At 46.4% G+C, this 20642-nt stretch overlaps 2 protein-coding genes across 6 annotated transcripts; both read left to right on the top strand.

Moving 5' to 3' along the window:
* Positions 1 to 1023: 1023 nt before the first annotated feature.
* CTU1 (cytosolic thiouridylase subunit 1) lies at positions 1024 to 10221 on the top strand. Of its 5 annotated transcripts, none has more exons than XM_069947120.1 (3): positions 1038 to 1134; positions 7283 to 7790; positions 8903 to 10221. In XM_069947120.1, exons 2-3 carry the CDS (start codon positions 7295 to 7297, stop codon positions 9430 to 9432), a joined length of 1026 nt encoding a protein of 341 aa, XP_069803221.1. In that variant the 5' UTR covers positions 1038 to 1134; positions 7283 to 7294; the 3' UTR covers positions 9433 to 10221. The 5 variants fall into 5 exon arrangements, with proteins under 5 accessions (XP_069803224.1, XP_069803221.1, XP_069803223.1 ...); XM_069947122.1 differs by lacking the exon at positions 1038 to 1134 and adding an exon at positions 1210 to 1228; XM_069947121.1 differs by lacking the exon at positions 1038 to 1134 and adding an exon at positions 1310 to 1430.
* A 1887-nt stretch (positions 10222 to 12108) lies between these two features.
* LOC138769532 (lamina-associated polypeptide 2, isoforms alpha/zeta-like) lies at positions 12109 to 14495 on the top strand. The gene is made up of 3 exons (XM_069948078.1): positions 12109 to 12576; positions 12666 to 13109; positions 13205 to 14495. The coding sequence occupies exons 1-3, from the start codon at positions 12502 to 12504 to the stop codon at positions 13901 to 13903; spliced, it is 1218 nt and encodes a 405-aa protein (XP_069804179.1). The 5' UTR covers positions 12109 to 12501; the 3' UTR covers positions 13904 to 14495.
* The last annotated feature ends 6147 nt before the right edge of the window (positions 14496 to 20642 follow it).

Here is a 20642-nt window from a genome sequence, read left to right as displayed (position 1 = left end):
TGCCCCCTGCTGGTGTTATGATTTGGAGGATAAACTGCCCCTGCTTGTGCAATGGTGTTGTAAGGACACACTGCCCCCTGCTGATGTGATCATGTGGAGGACACACTGTCCCCTGCTGGTGTGATCATGTGGAGTACACCCTGCCCCCTACTGGTATGATTATGAAGGAATGAAACACTGCCCCCTGCTGGTTTGATCATGTGGAGGACACATTCCCCCTGCTGGTGTGATCATGTGGAGGACACCCTGCCCCCTGCTGGTGTGATCATGTGGAGGACACATTGCCCCCTGCTGGTATGATGATGTGGGAAGGGCACACTGCCCCCTGCTGGTGTGATGATGTAGGAGCCATCACATAGGATAGTAGTCACTTAATACAAAGACAACAACAGCTCAGCAATACATAAAGAATATCAAATGAGATACAGTGGAGCATGGAGGATACAGGATAAGATGCGTTGGGCAATATATATTGTACTAGTCATCACATGTTCAAGTTTCTTAAGGGGGAAGTAAAAACTAAACAAATAAAAATTATAAATGACCCTAAAATTAACAAATAAAAACTACAGATTAGCCCAGATGCCCTAAGAGAGCTCTATAGACGGAACTGTGTAATAGGGGTCAGAATATGGCCAAAAACTAGTAATTAAAAATGGCAGATCATGGAAAAAGTTCGATTAAAAAAAGCAAAAACATATTACTTTGACCTGATCCTATACTCCCCTCTAGTGTCCAAAACCTGAATTACATCCATATATACGGTACAACGTTTGACGAAATAAATAGCTATATCACTAGGGGTAAAACAGTATTTCCCTAACCTGTCCTCACACTAGCGGCCATGTTTCCTGCGTCGGTCACTGAGGTTGATCTCCGAGAAGATGTCCGCCACTGGGGCACGTGTTCACGCGCGTGCGTCATCACGAGGTCACCGAGCGCCGCGTCCGGCCTGTGAAGCGCAGTACAAGAACTACATTTCCCGGCAGCCCTCACACGCGCCGCTGAATAGTGATGGCTGTGCGGTGCTTGCTGGGAATTGTAGTTTATCTGGGGATTAGGGGCTGAACCGGGGAATAAACGTGTCTGGGATGAGCTGTCTGGGTAGAAGCGGCTGGAGAGAAGACCAGGAAGGTGAGGGCGGAGTGTGGAGGGTGCAGGGGGTCATTGCCCCGGGATTCTGTGTAGGGGGGAGCTGTCACTGCTTAAAGGGATACAATGCAGTAATGTAAGGAATATCCACACTGGTATATATATATGTCTGACTGCTTATTAGTGTTTTATGGCTGCACACCCCAGGTGGTCAGGGCTTGGACCCCTATGATGCCAGGATGAGGCACCTGCTCCATAGGATCCCAAGCTAAAGTTTCTCTCACAGTTATGAGAACTACTGAGGTATCTGAGGGGCATTAGTGGGGTCCATCATTCCGGTAAGTGATGCCAGTCCGCGTATTAACTGTGTCTGCTTGTGGAGAGCGCCAGCTGGTGGGCAGACTGTGAAATGCATCCTGGGAACAATATATGTAGATTAGATTTCCTATATGGAGTGAGGAGCCAGCTCTCTAGTGCCACCTACTGGAGGGAGCGCCCAACTAGTGTTACATAATAGACCCTAGTGGAGAACTACAAAGGAAGAGCGCCCCCCACCTGGCTCCTCTGTGTAGTGACTGGTGTGTAACGCTACATCATGATCTGGTTGTATTGAGAGAGAGGGAGAGTCACAGCCAAACAGCCCCTTAAAGTGACTGTACCATCAGGCCCGGGCAGAAGCACTGGAGGCGGGCCGACCCACCCCCAGTGGCAGGAAACCCCCACCCCTCTATGATACGGCTCCATTGATTCTAATGGAGCTGCGGCCCGCCTCCAGTGCTTCAGCCCGGGCCTGATAGTACAGTCACTTTAAAGTAGTTACTAGAGGCCTGCCTGATCGGACGCAATAGGACGTCTGCCAACGGAGAGAACAGCAGTATCCACCATCCACATCACTAACTACATCATGCCTGGCCTATTGCTGTGTGTGGACATTGATGTAGATTTGTAGCCACACATTGTCTTCATAACAACAGAGCACATAGAAATCAGAAAGAGGCAGCAGTCATTAGTGTCGTAGTGATGCAGCCCGTGGCCTTGTCTCAGTGGTGCAGCCCGTGGCCTTGTCTTGTATAGGATGCTGGAGTAAGACCAGAAGTGTAGTGATATGGTAGATGAGTCTATACACTGACTAGCTCCAGTTATACATTGCTTGTATGTGCTGTATTCAGGTGTGTAATGTGAGATGCAGCCTGACAGTGTATGTAAGAGCTGACATGAAAACTAATCAAAGTGAGCTGCAGCTGCATCTCATAGGAACACCCTAAGACTCTACAGAGTGGGTTAGGGCAAAGATCTATGGCACTGATCTATCACTTTTTGTGCTTGAGACCCAGTCCCCCTCCCTCTGCAAAGCCAGAGGCACTGTGGGAAATGTAGATGGCATTAGAAGATCATCAGTGGGAAATAGGAATCAAGTTGGCAGAAAACATCTGCCCACCACTGCAACTTGGTCAGATGGGCTGAGTATCTAACGTGCGTGGGGCCTTTGCACTCTCACATGTCAGGAGACAGAATGATCAGGCATGTTGAATTTTAACATTTCCGATTCCTTGTTTCCAAGGAAAATCAGCTGCTGCCATTGGGGTCTTTTTGCTCTTGGGAACACTTGCACGATTGGCTGGACCTAGTGGACACGGGCATGGAGGGACCCAAAAGGACAGTTGTCTCTATTTACCAACAATATCATGTTTGGGGCAACGCAAAAAGTTCTGTCCAGGTGATTTCTGTAATGCTGCATCCCATAAGGATTTGTGTAGGTCGGTCATGTCCAGCATAGGTTTGCTCTTGGTAGGGTTGTGGGCATCGATAGAACTCATGGGACACCCATTAATTTCAGGGACCTCCATCTGTCAGTTGCCTCTTCAGTATGATTATTGGGGCAGTAGGATCTGGGCCCTTAGCTACTTTCTTAAAGCCACTGTTTTTAGGCTCTTCTTCGGAGTACCTGCATTTAGACGAAGGCACTGAAGACCTTGTTGCTTTTCTTACAGGGTGAACACCTCCTGACGGAGGGCAGAGGGCCAGTGCTGTCAGGAGATCCAATAAAGTGACTTCTTTGCAGCTGTGAAAGTGGTTGGGACAGATATTTTGGAGATCTTACGAACCTCTTCTCAGTGCCAGAGGTCTTGCCAATAGCAGCCACATTTCATTCTCCGAGTGCCACCACCACTGCAGTTTTTGGCTTCCACTATGTCACTGGCGGAGGGATATGCTGACACCACCGCTTGCCTTTCACAAACTAGTAGCAACTCTGTTGCAGAAATCACATTAGAAATCAGTCCTTCCGATGAGGGCCAGTCTCTCTCCACCGTTCCTACTGCCGACAGCGAGCGACTGACTACTGGTTCCTGTGCCTTTGGGTCACCGGCCTGGTGCTTCTTTGGGGTCCCTGGTGGATCCTCCAACATACAACGTGAGCTTGTTGTCACCTGCACGCTCTGTCGAGCCCAAGTCAGGAGGGGGATTAATCCAGGCAAGGTTGGCACCACCTGTCTCTTTACGCACCTTGAGCGTCGCCATGGCATGTCTAGACAAGAGGTCTATGAGAAAGCTGTGGCTTCAGGGTACTGTGCTCTGTCTTCAGATGGTGGTGGAAGCCTTTACTCCCGTGTACCTATGAAACGACCAGGAGTTTTCCTCTCTTCTTCAGACAGTGATGAAGAAAAACCCAAACGTCAAGCGACAACAGCTCCGGCCACATCATCTGGGCCACCGACCACTTCCAGTTACCAGTCAGATAGGCAGAACCAAAGTGTCTCTGGGTCTTCTACATACCGACAGGCTTTACGGGACCGTCTTCTTGGCAGCGTGCACATGTTCTGTGAAGTCTGCCACACCCTAGTGTTGTCCGGAGAACGGAGCCAGAGTGTGCGGGACCTGGCGCTGGAGACTCATTTCTCCACCAATCATCCTCAGATGTTCAAGCTCCTAAAATGTGGAGCTGCCAGAGACGTGCGACTCGGAGGGTTGGGGCCTTTCTCTGCTCTTCCATCTGGTTCTTTACCACCTTCTGTCCAGCGTTGATCCCTCCACCATACAATAGTGTTATATAGTTACTATTCTACCTCCAATCTCCATCATCTGTAGACTTGATGATCACTTGACCCTCACTTGCTGCAAGACTCGATTTTCTCCATTTGCTTCCACAAATGAAAAATGTTGTTCTTTTTCATGCCCTTTTTCTCCTCCTTTTTTGCTTAGATTAGTTCGGAAGGATGAATATCCAGCCCTGGAAAATTAAGGATAAAGTAGTGACTGTTGGGGTGGGGGTTCTTTTGACTCTCATTGAAGAAGAGGAGTTGTCCTTCGAGACTTCAATCCAGGCTGAACTACTTGGCTCCAGTTGTTGCCTTGCCTCATATGTGAAATTGTTTGTGTATAATGATAAAAGTTTCTGCTAATGGAACAAACTTTTATTAGTTGGAGTTGATAGTTGTAGAGTTTGTTTTGCATTGTTATATAGTTGCGTTACGGTATCAAGGTCTCTGCTCGCTGTCACGTAATGGGAACGTTTAGTATTTACTGGACGACCACCTTGGTCATACCCTACTGAGATGGATGCAGTGTATAGGTTGTCGGCCTCTGATAACCACATAACTATAATGTTTCTATCCCCTGACAGCAAACAAATTAAAGGGAACCTGTCACCCCCCATGCCGGGGTGATAGGCTCCCGACCCCCCCGCTACAGCCCCCTATACTCACCTGATCCCGCCGGGTCCCGCTTCTGGATCCGGTCGGGTCACGGAGATCTCAGCCGCTGCAGCCCAAATACAAAGAACAGTATACAAAGAATACAAAGAACAGTATATCAGGAATCTTTATTCGCTGCTTGTAATGCTTCTTCAAGAATTTATTGTATAAGGCGCCACACGCGTTCCGACCTACATGGTCTTTTTCAAAATGTTGTTGAGAAAGACCATGTAGGTCGGAACGCGTGCAGTGTCTTTTATACAATAAATTCTTGAAGAAGCATTACAAGAAGCGAGTGCCGGGATTTTCATTACATTGTTTGTTCATCACCGCAAAACGGTTCAGTTACTGGAGTGCCGGTTATATCACATCCAAGTCAGAAAGCATCGTGCACTGGGTCTATCCTGCATTTATGCAGCTTTTAACAAACTACAGAAAACTTTATAATATATCTTAACTATTGATGAGCGAGCATGCTCGTCCGAGCTTGGTACTCGTTCGAGTATTCGGGTACTCAATGGTGCTAGTTACTCGGATGAGCATCGGGACAATGGCATCTTCCTCTTCCTGCATGTTTGGCGGCTTTTTTTTTCAGCCAATCATCATGCAGGAGAGGCTTTGGGAGCTCGTAGCATCACGTGGGAATCCTACATGTCGATAGCAGCGATTGGCTGGCCAGATCAGATGACCTGGGCATATAAGAATCAGGTCCCACGATGCTCGCTTCAGACGCAGCCTGGATGAGCATAGGGAGAGAGCTGCTGTCTGTCAGGGAGAGTGTTAGGCAGGGAATTAGTGCGCAGATCTTTTACATGGTTTCTATGTGAACCACACCATTGTAGAATGTGTCTGACCACATAACACACACAATGACAGCGGTGCGTGCTGTTTAATTTCTGCCTCGCCTATGCCCTCTGTAGTTGTTATAGGCAACGTGATTTAAAGGGGTGCATGAATGTTTCTTTTGAGTGGTTCAGCTGCTACCTCAGTCTAACTTGGTCACTCTTGTCACTGCCATGCTTCGTTGCACCTAGTTAGGTGCTTTCCTAACATGTGCCAGCACATCTGCCTTGCCCATCTTACTCTGGGTCAGCAAAATTGTATTGAGGGCCACCACCCGGCTGTTGCCCAGAATTTGGCGTAATGTAGTGATTAGGCAGCCCCAGAGGCGTCCATGCATGCTGCCCCTGCTGTTTCCTGTCCATTTCCAGGTTGTTTCCATAATTTTCGGAGGTTTTCAGGCAATTTTCCCTGTGCAGAGCTTTGGTCCCCCATTGGTTTCCCATTGACTTCAATGGGGTTCGTTACTGGAAACGAGCATCGGGAAATATTCATCTCAAGTATCGAGCACCCGAGCATTTTAGTACTTGCTCATGTCTAATCTTAACAGAAAAAAAATATATATGAATATATATAAAAACTATATAAATGAATAAAAAGAAACTTTATAATGTATCTTAACAGTAAAAAAAAATCTTTCTCCACTTATTAGGCTCCTTTGAAATGTATTCACTCAGTTTATATTGTATAGGAGACACCATAGCAGCTAGTCTACACCCACCAGCTAAAACGAAAAATTAAAGGTGAATCCTGCCATATACTTGTTATATATCGGCCAGAAATAGTGCTGTTCACACAGGACCACTTATCGTTTAACGTTTCCTGAAATTGCTGCCTTAGTAGTCATGGCTGTAGGAGTGCATCTCACATGAGCCGCCTTAGCTCTGCTAAATAGACTAAGAAGGCAAAGCAAGATGGCAGGATATTCTCTGGGATGGGTGCCACGTTACCCACTGGCTCCTCTACTATATGCCTGACCTTCTCTCCCCAACATCTGCCAAGGGAAAGTCCGGAGTATAGATGAGCGAAACTACAGTATGTTTGGGAAACCCTGAATGCTCTGCGTTTAACTCTTTGGTGACTGGAGAAGATGGCTATAGGCTGTATTTATGTTTTCCATGCAGCCCTAAGGCGGCTTCCATCTTCTCCAACCTCTAGGAGTCAAATGCTGAGTGTCTGAGATTTCACAGCCTTGAACTTACTGTAGTTTTACCCTCCTGAAATCTAATGTGTATGACCTTCTTTAGTAGGCTGGGTTCACACTGCGTTTTTAGCATACGTTTAACAGATCCTTTTTTTTTTTTAACGGACAAAAAAAAAAATAGTGTCAGCAATCTTTTTGTATCCGTGAAAAAAACGGATCCGTTTTTCTTTTTATAATGGAAGTCAATGGAAAAACGGATCAAAACGGATGCACACAAATGCATCCGTTTTTGCAATCCATTTTTCATCCGTTTTTTTTTTTTTTTTTTTAAACGGATTAAAAAAAAAAAAGATTGCAAAAATGCAGTGTGAACCCAGCTGTAGATGGCCACTCTAGAGTCATGGATGCATCTTGTTCTGATGGCACAGCCATTTCATGGTGGAGCCCTTCATGCTTATGATATCACAGTGTTTAGTAGATATCTGATTTCTTGACCTGCTTCCTTTTCTATTAGAGAACCGCCAGGATGCCTGTGAACTGTAGTAGTTGTGAGGCCAAGCGGGCTGTCCTGCGGAGACCCAAGACCGGTCACTCACTGTGTAAGGAATGCTTCTTCCATGCTTTCGAGGAGGAGATCCACCACACCATAGTATCTGCCAAGCTCTTCCAGCCTGGGGAGAAGGTCGGCATTGGAGCTTCGGGTGGGAAGGACTCCACGGTCCTCGCCCACGTCATGAAGGTCCTGAATGAACGCTATACCTATGGCTTAGAGCTCATCCTGATCTCTGTGGATGAGGGCATCTCGGGATATAGAGACGACTCCTTGGAGACGGTGAAAAGGAACCAACAGCAGTACGAGCTCCCCTTAAAGATTGTGTCCTACCAGGAGCTGTACGGCTGGACCATGGATCAGATTGTCAAGCAAGTGGGACTAAAGAACAACTGTACCTTCTGTGGGGTGTTCAGGAGACAGGCGCTTGACCGGGGGGCCATGATGCTGGGCGTCAACAAGATTTGCACAGGTTAGTAGCCTTGGCCGCCTCAGACTCATTGGTTTTATAGAGAGACCCCTTTATAGCCTTTTTAAAGGGGATGTATTGATGTCCTGGAGGATGCCGCAGCAATTGTCCAGATGGTGGCGGGTTCTTTGTATTTGGTACACAGTAACAAGGGGAACATCATTAGAGCTGTCAATCATCGGAGAGAGGAGTGGCATCTACTATAAGAGCCCGCCTCTTGGACACTTGCTGCAGTCATATCCAGGACATCAAATAGTGTTTTTCTTAGCTTTGTAAACACGCCATTAGTGTGGTGGTGGTGGTAGTTTGTTTTACTTATTGTAACCTTTATAGTAGTAGTAGAAAACAATGAAACCTTGATGTAGCAAAATATGCTCATAGTATAAACATGGCCTCCTAAAACTCTTTCATGGTAGAGTGCCCTAAAACCTAAGAAAAATTATGTATTATGGTTGTACAGGCCTGTTATAATGGAAATAAAGCTCTGGTTGCCCCAGGCAGTATTCACACTTTTTCCTTAAAGGGATACTCGGGCAAAGAAAAAAAATATTTTTAAATCAACTGGTGTCAGACAGTTGAAGAGCTTTATAATTTAATTCTGTATAAAAACCTCCAGTCTTCCAGTACTTATCAGCTGCTGAATGTCATGCAGGAAGTGGAGTATTCTCCCCAGTCTGACACAGTGCTCTCTGCTGCCACCTCTGTCCATGTCAGGAACTGTCCAAAGCAGCAGTAAATCTCCATAGAAAACCTCTCCTGTTCTGGACAGTTCCTGACACATACAGAGGTGGCAGCAGAGAGCACTGTGTTAGACTGGAAAGAATACACCACTTCCTGCAGGACATACAGCAGCTGTAAGTACTGGAAGTGTTAAGATTTTTAAATAGAAGTAAATTACAAATCTGTGTAACTTTCTTAAACCAGCTGATTTAAACACTTTTTTCCCCTCAGAATACCCCTTTAACCTGTCATTGTCATTTCACAAAACCTTTCATATTTTTTAGAGAGCTGTCATAGGTTTTTGCTGGTCTAAGTTCTAGCTCTCTGTGGGGTCCTCTATTATGGTCCTACATGGCAGACGTCTCTCACCTCGCCACCTTGCTCTTTGCTCACAGGTCACAATGCAGATGACATCGCAGAGACCGTCCTGATGAATTTCCTTCGAGGAGACATTGCGCGGTTACGGCGCTGCACGGCAATAACCACCGGCAGCGAGGGCGCCATCCCGCGATGCAAGCCTCTGAAATACGCCTACGAGAAGGAGATCGTGCTTTACGCCTACTTCAAGAAGCTGGACTATTTTTCCACCGAATGCATCTACTCCCCCAACGCCTATCGGGGGCACGCCCGCGCTTTCCTGAAAGATCTGGAGGCGCTGCGGCCGAGCGCCATCATGGACATCATCCACTCAGGGGAGAACCTGTCGGTGAAGGAAGACGTCCGCATGCCCGTGCAGGGTACCTGTACGCGGTGCGGCTACATCTCCAGCCAGGGACTCTGTAAGGCCTGCGTATTGTTAGAGGGTTTGAACCGCGGTCTCCCCAAGCTGGGGATCGGCAAGCACCATAAACTCCACCATAAGCTGCTGGCGCAGGAGCCGCTGAGCGAAGCGGAAACCCGGAAGTTGAAGGTGGTGGACTTCTGATGGACGGATGTCACCCGCCACCCCAGAATCTAAATCCAGGAGGCGTCTTTGTGTTCAGGATTTTAACGTTGCTTTTATTACTTTTATCTGTTCCTGGGGAAGCTGGGTGGCCACCAATATGGCTCCTACCAAGTGTATCCTCCCTCTTTTCTAGAGTACTAAATGTCAGCAGCATAGGGAATAACTCCATGCGGAACTAAACAGATTTGCCATTTAGAACCCTGGGAAAGATTTGGGACTACTGTGAGGTCGGCCATACTGAAATCCAAGAAACTAATAGTTTTTATTCCCCCCCCCATCTTTAGAAATCGCAGACACTAAAAAGGTCATCTTCTAAGCTGTCACCAAAGATGTACAGAGCGTATTTTAGTTAGAATTTTCTAGTTCATGCACAGATACTAATATATAATTTTAATTGGTTTTATTTATGTGACCACACCCCCCCTTTAAGTTCACATGATTGGTTCTATAGGTCTTGTTTAATTGTGGGGAAAGCTGGTCGGGGTGCTTCTTCTCTGCGGTGCTGGGAACCACCTGAGATTTTAGCTCTTATTATCCAGATAAAATCCTTTAATAACTGTGTGACCGGAGAAGCCTGGCTCCTAACCTGAGAATATCAAGTCACCCTTGTGCACTCAGAGTACAAAGTATAATAAGTTAAAGGGGTACTCCGGAGACTAAAAATCTATTTTAAATGCATTGCTTTAAAGGAGAAGTCCGGCAAAAAATGTTATTACGGTATTGTATTGCCCCCCCCCAAAGCTATACAAATCACCTATATACACTTATTACGGGAAATGCTTATAAAGTGCTTTTTTTTTCCCTGCACTTACTACTGCATCAAGGCTTCACTTCCTGGATAACATGGTGATGTCACTTCCTGGATAAAACGATGATGTCACTTCCTGGATAACATGGTGATGTCACGACCCAACTCCCAGAGCTGTGCGGGCTGTGGCTGTTTGAGAGGATGATGGTAGGGGGATACTGAGCATCCCTCTGTCATCATCCTCTCCAGCAGCCACAGCCCGCACAGCTCTGGGAGTTGGGTCGTGACATCACCATGTTATCCAGGAAGTGACATCACCATGTTATCCAGGAAGTGACATCACCATGTTATCCAGGAAGTGAAGCCTTGATGCAGTAGTAAGTGCAGGGAAAAAAGCACTTTGTCTATTTCCAGTAATTAGTGTATATTGGTGATTTGTATAACTTGTGGGGGTCAATACAATACTTAAATAAAAATTTTCGCTGGACTTCTCCTTTAATAAAGTTATACTACTTTGAAGTATGTAATTACTGCAACCACTGCTCAATGTGCTAAGGATGCTGGACACAGGGAATGTGTTGGGCAGGCTCCCTCTATATTCTGCATATAAGAATATACAGCACATAGGGGGAGGGACCCTGCTCCGTATATAGGTGTTCGGCAGCACTAGAACAGAGCTGGCGATTGGGAAATGCAGGGCTTAGATAGCCCTGCAGTTCCTGACATAGAACTGTAGGTGGCAGCAGAGAGGCTGTGATACCTCTAGCTGCTGCCAGTCAACAGCTGTCTGTTGTACATTTAATTTCTTTTTATAATACAAAGCCATATAACTTTTCTAAAGCATTTTATGAGCAAAGAAAAGTTTTAAAGGGGTTATCCATGGCCAGTTTCTTCCAGAACCAGCACCACTCTCGTCTCCAGTGATTGGAGCTTAATTGCTAACTACACCTGAACTGGAGACGACAGTCATGTTTTCTAATGCTGGGTAACCCCTTTAAGTCTCCGGAGTATCCCTTTAACTGAAACCTAGCTGGAGTTTACATTTCTAAAACTATAGAGCCAATGTGAATCATAGCAGATCTGTCATGTGCAAGTGCTTCCCTATGTAAGGAGCAGTGATGTCTTCATGGGCCCTTAGATGTGTCCCCGTACTATGCTGACAGCAGATCTGCTCTACAAGTGTACTGTCCCTTTAAGGTAAGATGTTATTTCTTGTAATGCGATGGAATCAGCTTCATGCAGTAGTCACACAGGGAAGGTCTCTGTGTATAGAGAGAAGTGACCCAGATAGAAATGAGGTGAAATGTTCATTTGTTTTACATTCTGTGAAAGTCATTATTATGCATTACAATAAAATTTATATGTTCTTAACCCTGTTTTCTCTCATCGCCCTATGACGGCACCCCTGGATAGGACCACCTCCTACTCCTATTGGACAGGAAACAGGACCACTGGACCATAAAAGAAGCAAAACGCCCCACCAGCACCAGTTACTGTTTCCTGTCCCATAGGGCAGGATTACTCAGGATTCACTCCTGGACCTAAGAAGACGAGACTGGGGATCCCCGGTGTAGACTCCCACTCACCGGCTTCCCGGGCTGCGTAAGGCATCTTGAGCTGCAGTCCAGTCTGGTGGTCGCCCCGACACCTCCTGAAGAGGATCCCCGCTGCTCCCTTGGCCCCTCTGGACGCCGGCTGCTGCTATGTCTGCTCGTTCCTCCCGGCCGTAGCGTGCGCGCTGGCGGGGGAGGGGCGCGGACTGATGACGCGGCCGGGGGAAGTCCGGAGGCGGGACTATCTGCAGGCCGTGTTCGGCAGCGTCCGGGCTACGGCCTGTCAAGGGGGGATTACGTCCAGCAGTGGGAGGGTGTGCCGCATCAGCGCCGCGGCGGGGGGGCGGAGCCAGCCGATCTCCGGCGTTTTTGGGCGCCAAATTTAAAAAAGCTGCAGAGCACCAGGAAGTGTGCTCTGCACTAAGCAGCTGATATCCCTTCTGCTTCGGTTGCTGCCGCTACCGGCTGCTACACTTCTGAACTTCCAATTGAGAAAGATGGAAGCTCAGGGCGCTGATCCTAAAGGAACCACTCAGACAGAATCCACTTCGGTATGTGGGGTAAGAGGGGTTTCCCCTGGAGATGTTTTTTGTGTAGATCTCTTTGCTAAAAGTGTGTTATATATTTCCATAATGTCAGCAGGAAGAAAGTGCTAGAAAGGAAAAGGAGAAACAGAGGAGTAGAGATTGCCCTATCTGTAAAAAACACCTAAGCTCATCATATAATAAAGCGTTATGTGGTGGATGTATGAACCGTGTTCTTGAAGATCAGGGTCCTTCTTTCATGAGAAACATAAGGGACATGATCAGACATGAGATTAGGGTATGTGCTTTGGATGTTGTTCTCGTTCCTACCAAGAATTATTTTTCCTTTTTTCATAAAATAATTTTCTATATATACCTTGTTTTCAGGCCTCATTACCCTCTAACCCTACAACCTCTGAGACTGTGGCTCCTCCAGCTCCGATAGCTATACCTTCAACAGCTCCTACTGAGTCCTCGCTGGTTGAATTACCTGGTCCTAGTAGACCAGCTCCCCTCCCTCCACCTATTGAGGAGGATCAGGAGCAGAGTTCGGTGCTTGATGAGCCTGGAGAGATAGCCTCTGAGGGTGAAAACGAAGGAGAGGAGTCATCTTCCCCTCTTCTGACTGTTGAATACATAGACTCCTTGGTTAAAGCTGTACGCTGCACAATGGAGATAGAAGAGACCCCTCAACTCAGATCGGTGCAGGACCGGATGTTTGAAGGCCTAGCTCCTAAGAAACGACCCGTGTTTCCAGTGCACCAAAGCATTAAACATCTCATATCAAATGAGTGGTCCAAACCAGATCGAAAATTTTTCATACCTCAAGCCGTAAGTGGGGGTTGTTTTCTTCACTCCTGGTGTTTTTTTCTTACTTAGAAATTGATTGACTATACACATATATGTTCATATTCTTTTCACTACAGTATAAAAGAAAGTATCCTTTCAGTCATGAAGACGCAGAATACTGGGAGAATGCCCCTATGATCGATCCTCCAGTGGCTAAGATCTCTAAGAAAAATGCCCTTCCATTCGAGGACTCGGCTACTATGAAGGACCCGATGGACAAGAGGGCTGAGGTTTACCTTAGAAAAAATTGGGAAGCTTCTACCGCGACCTTTAAACCTCTCATAGCCACTACCTCGGTGGCCAGATCTCTACAGATCTGGATGTCTGAACTGAAAGACAAAGTCTATGAGGGTAACCCTGAACAAGACTTTGCTACTGCTTTTAGTACCATTGAAAATGCAGTGTCTTTCATTTCGGAAGCCTCAGCAGATGCTTTAAAACTTTCAGCCCGTTCTGCAGCATTGTCCAATTCTGCCCGAAGAACTTTATGGCTCAAAGAATGGAAAGGAGACACAACATCTAAGACAAGACTATGTGGAGTACCTTGCGAAGGAAAATTCCTCTTCGGCTCCGCTCTAGACGTGGTCTTGGAAAAAGCATCGGACCGAAAGAAAGGATTTCCCCTCATTCAACAGCAACAGCAGAATAGATCTTTCAGGGGCCGAGGTAGGAAGCCCAGAGGGGGATCCTCTACTTCTAGAAGGGATTGGAGGCCTACGAAGAAGGGGAAGGGGTTCCTCTTTCCTAGTACCGAGACCAAGAAACCCTCACAATGACGCGAGGTCCCTGTGGGGGGGCGATTGTCTTTTCACTTCTCTAGTTGGTGTAGCATTTCTGGTAGCACCTTTGTTTTGGAGACAATAAAATCTGGTTTAAAGATCTCTTTTTCGTCCTCCCCAGGGAATAGATTTGTGTGTACTGACTTATCCTCTGATCCTGAGAAACAGGTTGCCTTAGTCTCAGAAGTCCACTCATTAATAAGTAAAAGAGTTTTGGTTCCGGTCCCTTCAGACCAGATAGCAGCAGGATTCTATTCTACCTTATTTTTGGTGAGGAAACCAAATGGCTCTTTCAGAACTATAATCAACCTAAAACCCCTTAATAGAGTTCTTACTTACGAGAGGTTCAGAATGGAATCAATACCCTCTACTATTCTGAACCTCTCGGAGAACTGTTACATGGCCACACTGGATCTTAGGGATGCTTACTACCATGTCCCAATACATCCAGATCACCAGCAATTCCTAAGAGTGGCTGTTAAGATGGGTAAGGATATTCAGCATTTTCAATATTCTGCCATGCCCTTTGGCATATCTCAGGCCCCTAGGGTATTTACTAAGATTATGGCGGAAGTCATGGCCCATGTCAGAGAGAGAGATATTATTATCATCCCCTACTTGGATGATTTTCTCCTAGTGAATAATTCTCCAACCATTCTAGAAGATAACATCCGCTGTGTAGAATCTATCTTCAGATCTTTGGGGTGGGAAGTAAATGATGAAAAGTCCAATAAAATACCATCGCAGAAATGTAAATTCCTAGGCATCTGCCTGGACTCTATCTCCCAACGATCCTTTCTTCCAGACAATAAGATCTCCCAGATTATGGCCAGAACTAGGGATTTGATTTCCCAACCTCTCACTACCTTCAGATCAGCTATGTCCCTTTTAGGGTTATTCACCTCATCCATCCAGGCTGTACCTTGGGCTCAATACCATTCTAGACGTTTTCAGGCCCAGATATTATCCGAATGGGATGGACTTATGGATTCCCTAGACTCCCCCTTTTCTCTTTCTCCACAGAGTCTGAGATCCCTTTTATGGTGGACGGTGGAGGAACACCTCAACAAGGGTCTCCCATGGAAACTACACGACGTAATTACAGTCACAACAGATGCCAGTCCTCAGGGATGGGGAGCTCACCTAGACTCCCTCTTGCTACAAGGACTATGGACTCCAGAAGAGGCAAAGGACTCTCAGAATATACGAGAATTAAGAGCCATTTTTCTATCTTTAGCTCAGGCCCTTCCCCAGCTACAAGGCAGAAATGTAAGGGTAATGACAGACAATGCCTCAGCAGTTGCCTATATCAACCATCAAGGAGGCTCAAGATCCCCAGAACTGATGAGGATATCTCACCACATATTCCGACTGGCAGAACCTCATTTCTTGTCCCTCACAGCACTCCATCTAAAAGGGATAGACAATTACAAAGCAGACTACCTGAGCCGCAATCAACTTCACCAGGGAGAATGGGAACTGTCACAAGAAGTTTTCCTTCAGATTTGCAGACTTTGGGGTTACCCCAAGACAGACCTTTTTGCAACCCGGGCCAACAGGAAGGTTCGGGAGTTCTTTTCACTATGCCCAGAGGACAAACCTACAGCCTTGGATGCCCTAGCCCAGAAATGGGAAGGGGGTCTCCTTTATGCCTTTCCCCCCATCAGAATGTTACCTCGAGTCATCCAGAAGATCAGGGAAGACAGAGCTCATCTTATTCTGATTGCACCCTTCTGGCCAAGGAGGGTGTGGTTTTCCTGGTTGAGAAGGATGTCAATCTCAGAACCATGGATTCTTCCAGAGAGGGGGGATCTTCTCAGCCAGGGACCAGTCTTCCATCCTACAGCCGGGAGACTCCATCTGACAGCCTGGCATGTGAAAGGCAGCTGCTAATAGATAGGGGCATTTCCACAAGTGTTATTTCTACCCTCCTGGCAAGCCGAAAGAGAGTTACTTCGGCCATATATCTCAGAACATGGAAAGCCTTCGTTAGATTTGTTAACCAGCCCATTAATGTGCTTAGCCCTCCTAATATTCCATTAGTGTTAGACTTCCTACAGGAGGGCCTCAAGAAGGGACTCAGACCCAGCACAATTAAAGTTCAGATCTCTGCTCTAAGTGCCTTGTTTGATTTTAAGCTGGCAGACCACCCCTGGATCAGTAGGTTTACCAGGGCTGCAAGTAGGCTATGTCCAACCATCAAATCTAGACTTCCCCCTTGGGATCTCAACATAGTACTCTCTGGCCTCACCATGTCTCCATTTGAACCTATGGATAGTTGTAGCATAAAGTTTCTTTCCTTAAAATTAGCATTTCTATTAGCCATAACATCTGCCAGGAGAGTAAGCGAAATTCGGGCCTTCTCTATCAACTCACCCTATCTGTCGGTTAGGGACGATAGAGTCATCCTCTCTCCTGACCCTGCATTTCTACCAAAAGTAGTGTCCGACTTTCATAGATCACAAGAAGTGATTCTTCCCTCTTTCTGTGATAATCCTTCCAATGACAGAGAGGCTTCTTTTCATACACTAGATGTTAGACGCATCCTCCTTTACTATCTAGAAACCACAAGGGAGTGGAGACGTAGTGACAATCTTCTTATATCCTTTCAGGGGAAGAATAGAGGGAAGGCTGCCACTTCCCAGACTATCGCCAGATGGGTAAAGCTTACTATAGGTGAATGCTACAAGATCAGTGGGAGGGATATTCCAACGGGGTTTGGGGCTCACTCCTCCAGGGCCGTAGCTACTTCTTGGGCTGAGAGAGCTTCTGTCCCTATAGACCAGATTTGCAGGACTGCCACATGGAGTACTCCCCATACTTTCTTTAAGCACTACAGATTGCAGTTATCTTCTACAGAGGACTTAACCTTCGGTCGTAGAGTTTTGCAGGCAGTAGTCCCTCCCTAGGCGGGTTATTCCTAGTCCAATCTCCAGGGGTGCCGTCATAGGGCGATGAGAGAAAATATAAATTACTAACCGGTAATTGCTTTTCTTTGAGCCCATGACGGCACCCCGCCTAATACCCACCCGGAAAAAAAAAAAAAAAAAAAAAAAAAAAAATAATAAATAAATATATATAATAAATAAATAATGTATAGATGTATATATGTATATACATATTATGAAATAGATAATTTATAGTATATGGAGAGAATATACTAGAGGACAAATACAGATATGTATATTTTGCTGTTTGTTGTCTTCATAAACTTTGCTCCTAGGTACCTTGCTGAGAACTGGTGCTGGTGGGGCGTTTTGCTTCTTTTATGGTCCAGTGGTCCTGTTTCCTGTCCAATAGGAGTAGGAGGTGGTCCTATCCAGGGGTGCCGTCATGGGCTCAAAGAAAAGCAATTACCGGTTAGTAATTTATATTTTTTGGGTAGGAAAGTGGAACGAATATGGCGGCTCGTGATGTTTGTGCGGACCTTAATCAGCTTATCTCTTATCACTCGGGGAGATGAGCAGCCCATGGCGGACAGGCAGGTGTGTGCCCACTCCTCTCCTGATCACTGGCCATATTACCCAGGCTCATACCTGCCCGGCAGATACCCATACGCCGTACAATAAACCTACATACATGGATCCACTTGCTGAGGTCCTCGAGCTGCTGGCTGCTCCTCTCCTGACATCTAAGGGGCCTATTTATCAATCTGCATCCCTTGCGTACCCCATTGATAAGGGGCAGATTTTTGCCTTCTCTTGCCTGATTTGGGGGGGTACCACAAGGTAGGAGGTGTGGCCACCTCCCGCGACTAATTTATCATGGTTTACTTTTGGCGTAAACCACAGCAGAAATTCTCTGGACAGCGGCTGTTATGTGTCTTTCATTGAGGAGCAGCTTCTTTCTAGGCCCCTTGTCATGAAGCCCAGAGGCGGAGGCTGCAGTGATGGCTGATCTGGACGTTTCTCCAATCTACACATGGGAGCACGGCCACAGCGATCATTGGGTTCTTGACCATCTCTCCTACCAAGGTCCTTCTTCCCCAATCACTTAGATAGGTTGGGCGGCAGCTCTAGGAACAGTCCTGGTTGTTCCATTTTCTTCTATGTAAGAGTTATGAAGGACATTGAGCAATTGGGAATTTTATGATGCATTTGTCCCTTTCTCCAGGTCTGTTCCTCTACATAATCCTGTCTCTGAGCTCTACAGGCAGCTCTTTCCTCTCCTCCTCCTCCTCCACATAATCCTGTCTCTGAGCTCTACAGGCAGCTCTTTCCTCCTCCTCCTCCTCCACATAATCCTGTCTCTGAGCTCTACAGGCAGCTCTTTCCTCCTCCTTCACATAATCCTGTCTCTGATCTCTACAGGCAGCTCTTTCCTCCTCCTCCTCCACATAATCCTGTCTCTGAGCTCTACAGGCAGCTCTTTCCTCCTCCTCCACATAATCCTGTCTCTGAACTCTACAGGGGTAGTTACTCTCCTTAAGGAGAGCTTGTCATAAAGGTGTGTGGAGACTTACAGACCATTGCTGCTCCACTGAGAATTCTGGGAAGAAAGGATATGCAAAATAGCTCACACCTCTTGCGCTAACTGGACCTGGATACAGTAAATATAGCTGTTATATTGCTGCCTTCAGCAGACTGGACCTGGATACAGTAATTATATAGCTGTTATATAGCAGCCTTTAGGAGACTGGACCTGGATACAGTAAGTATAGCTGTTATATAGCTGCCTTCAGGGACTGGACCTGGATATAGTAAGTATAGCTGTTATATAGTATCCTTCAGTAGACTGGACCTGGATATAGTAAATATAGCTGGTATATAGCAGCCTTCAGGAGACTGGACCTGGATACACTAAGTATAGCTGTTATATAGCAGCCTTCAGGAGACTGGACCTGGATACAGTAGGTATAGCTGTTATATAGCAGCCTTCAGGAGACTGGACCTGGATACAATAAGTATAGCTGTTATATAGCTGCCTTCAGGAGACGACCTGGATACAGTAAATATAGCTGTTATATAGCTGCCTTCAGGAGACTGGACCTGGATACACTAAGTATAGCTGTTATATAGCAGCCTTCAGCAGACTGGACCTGGATACAGTAAGTATAGCTGTTATATAGCAGCCTTCAGCAGACTGGACCTGGATACAGTAATTATATAGCTGTTATATAGCAGCCTTCAGGAGACTGGACCTGGATACAGTAAGTATAGCTGTTATATAGCTGCCTTCAGGGACTGGACCTGGATATAGTAAGTATAGCTGTTATATAGCCGCCTTCAGGAGACTGGACCTGGATACAGTTAGTATAGCTGTTATATAGCAGCCTTCAGCAGACTGGACCTGGATACAGTAAGTATAGCTGTTATACATAGCTGCCTTCAGGAGACTGGACCTGGATACAGTAAGTATAGCTGTTATACATAGCTTCCTTCAGGAGACTGATCCTGGATACAGTAAGTATAGCTGTTATATAGCATCCTTCAGTAGACTGGACCTGGATATAGTAAATATAGCTGGTATATAGCTGCCTTCAGGAGACTGGACCTGGATACAGTAAGTATAGCTGTTATATAGCAGCCTTCAGGAGACTGGACCTAGATACAGTAAGTATAGCTGTTATATAGCAGCCTTCAGGAGACTGGACCTGTATACAGTAAGTATAGCTGTTATATAGCCACCTTCAGGAGACTGGACCTGGATACAGTAAGTATAGCTGTTATATAGCTGCCTTCAGGAGACTGGACCTGGATACAATAAGTATAGCTGTTATATAGCTGCCTTCGGGAGACTGGACCTGGATACAATAAGTATAGCTGTTATATAGCGGCCTTCAGGAGACTGGACCTGGATACAGTAAGTATATAGCTGTTATATACCTGCCTTCTGGAGACTGGACCTGGATACAGTAAGTATAGCTGTTATATAGCTGCCTTCAGGAGACTGGGCCTGGATACAGTAAGTATAGCTGTTATATAGCAGCCTTCAGGAGACTGGAACTGGATAGAGTAAGTACAGCTGTTATACATAGCAGCCTTCAGGAGACTGGACCTAGATATAGTAAGTATAGCTGTTATATAGCTGCCTTCAGGTTTTTGCCTTCTCTTGCCTGATTTGGGGGGGTACCACAAGGTAGGAGGTGTGGCCACCTCCCGCGACTAATTTATCATGGTTTACTTTTGGCGTAAACCACAGCAGAAATTCTCTGGACAGCGGCTGTTATGTGTCTTTCATTGAGGAGCAGCTTCTTTCTAGGCCCCTTGTCATGAAGCCCAGAGGCGGAGGCTGCAGTGATGGCTGATCTGAACGTTTCTCCAATCTACACATGGGAGCACGGCCACAGCGATCATTGGGTTCTTGACCATCTCTCCTACCAAGGTCCTTCTTCCCCAATCACTTAGATAGGTTGGGCGGCAGCTCTAGGAACAGTCCTGGTTGTTCCATTTTCTTCTATGTAAGAGTTATGAAGGACATTGAGCAATTGGGAATTTTATGATGCATTTGTCCCTTTCTCCAGGTCTGTTCCTCTACATAATCCTGTCTCTGAGCTCTACAGGCAGCTCTTTCCTCCTCCTCCTCCTCCTCCTCCACATAATCCTGTCTCTGAGCTCTACAGGCAGCTCTTTCCTCCTCCTCCTCCTCCACATAATCCTGTCTCTGAGCTCTACAGGCAGCTCTTTCCTCCTCCTCCTCCTCCACATAATCCTGTCTCTGAGCTCTACAGGCAGCTCTTTCCTCCTCCTTCACATAATCCTGTCTCTGATCTCTACAGGCAGCTCTTTCCTCCTCC

Source organism: Dendropsophus ebraccatus, chromosome 12 (assembly GCF_027789765.1).
Source record: "Dendropsophus ebraccatus isolate aDenEbr1 chromosome 12, aDenEbr1.pat, whole genome shotgun sequence".
Lineage (NCBI taxonomy): Eukaryota > Metazoa > Chordata > Amphibia > Anura > Hylidae > Dendropsophus > Dendropsophus ebraccatus.
Note: the sequence above shows the minus strand (reverse complement) of the source record. Positions and strands in the feature narration are given on the sequence as shown.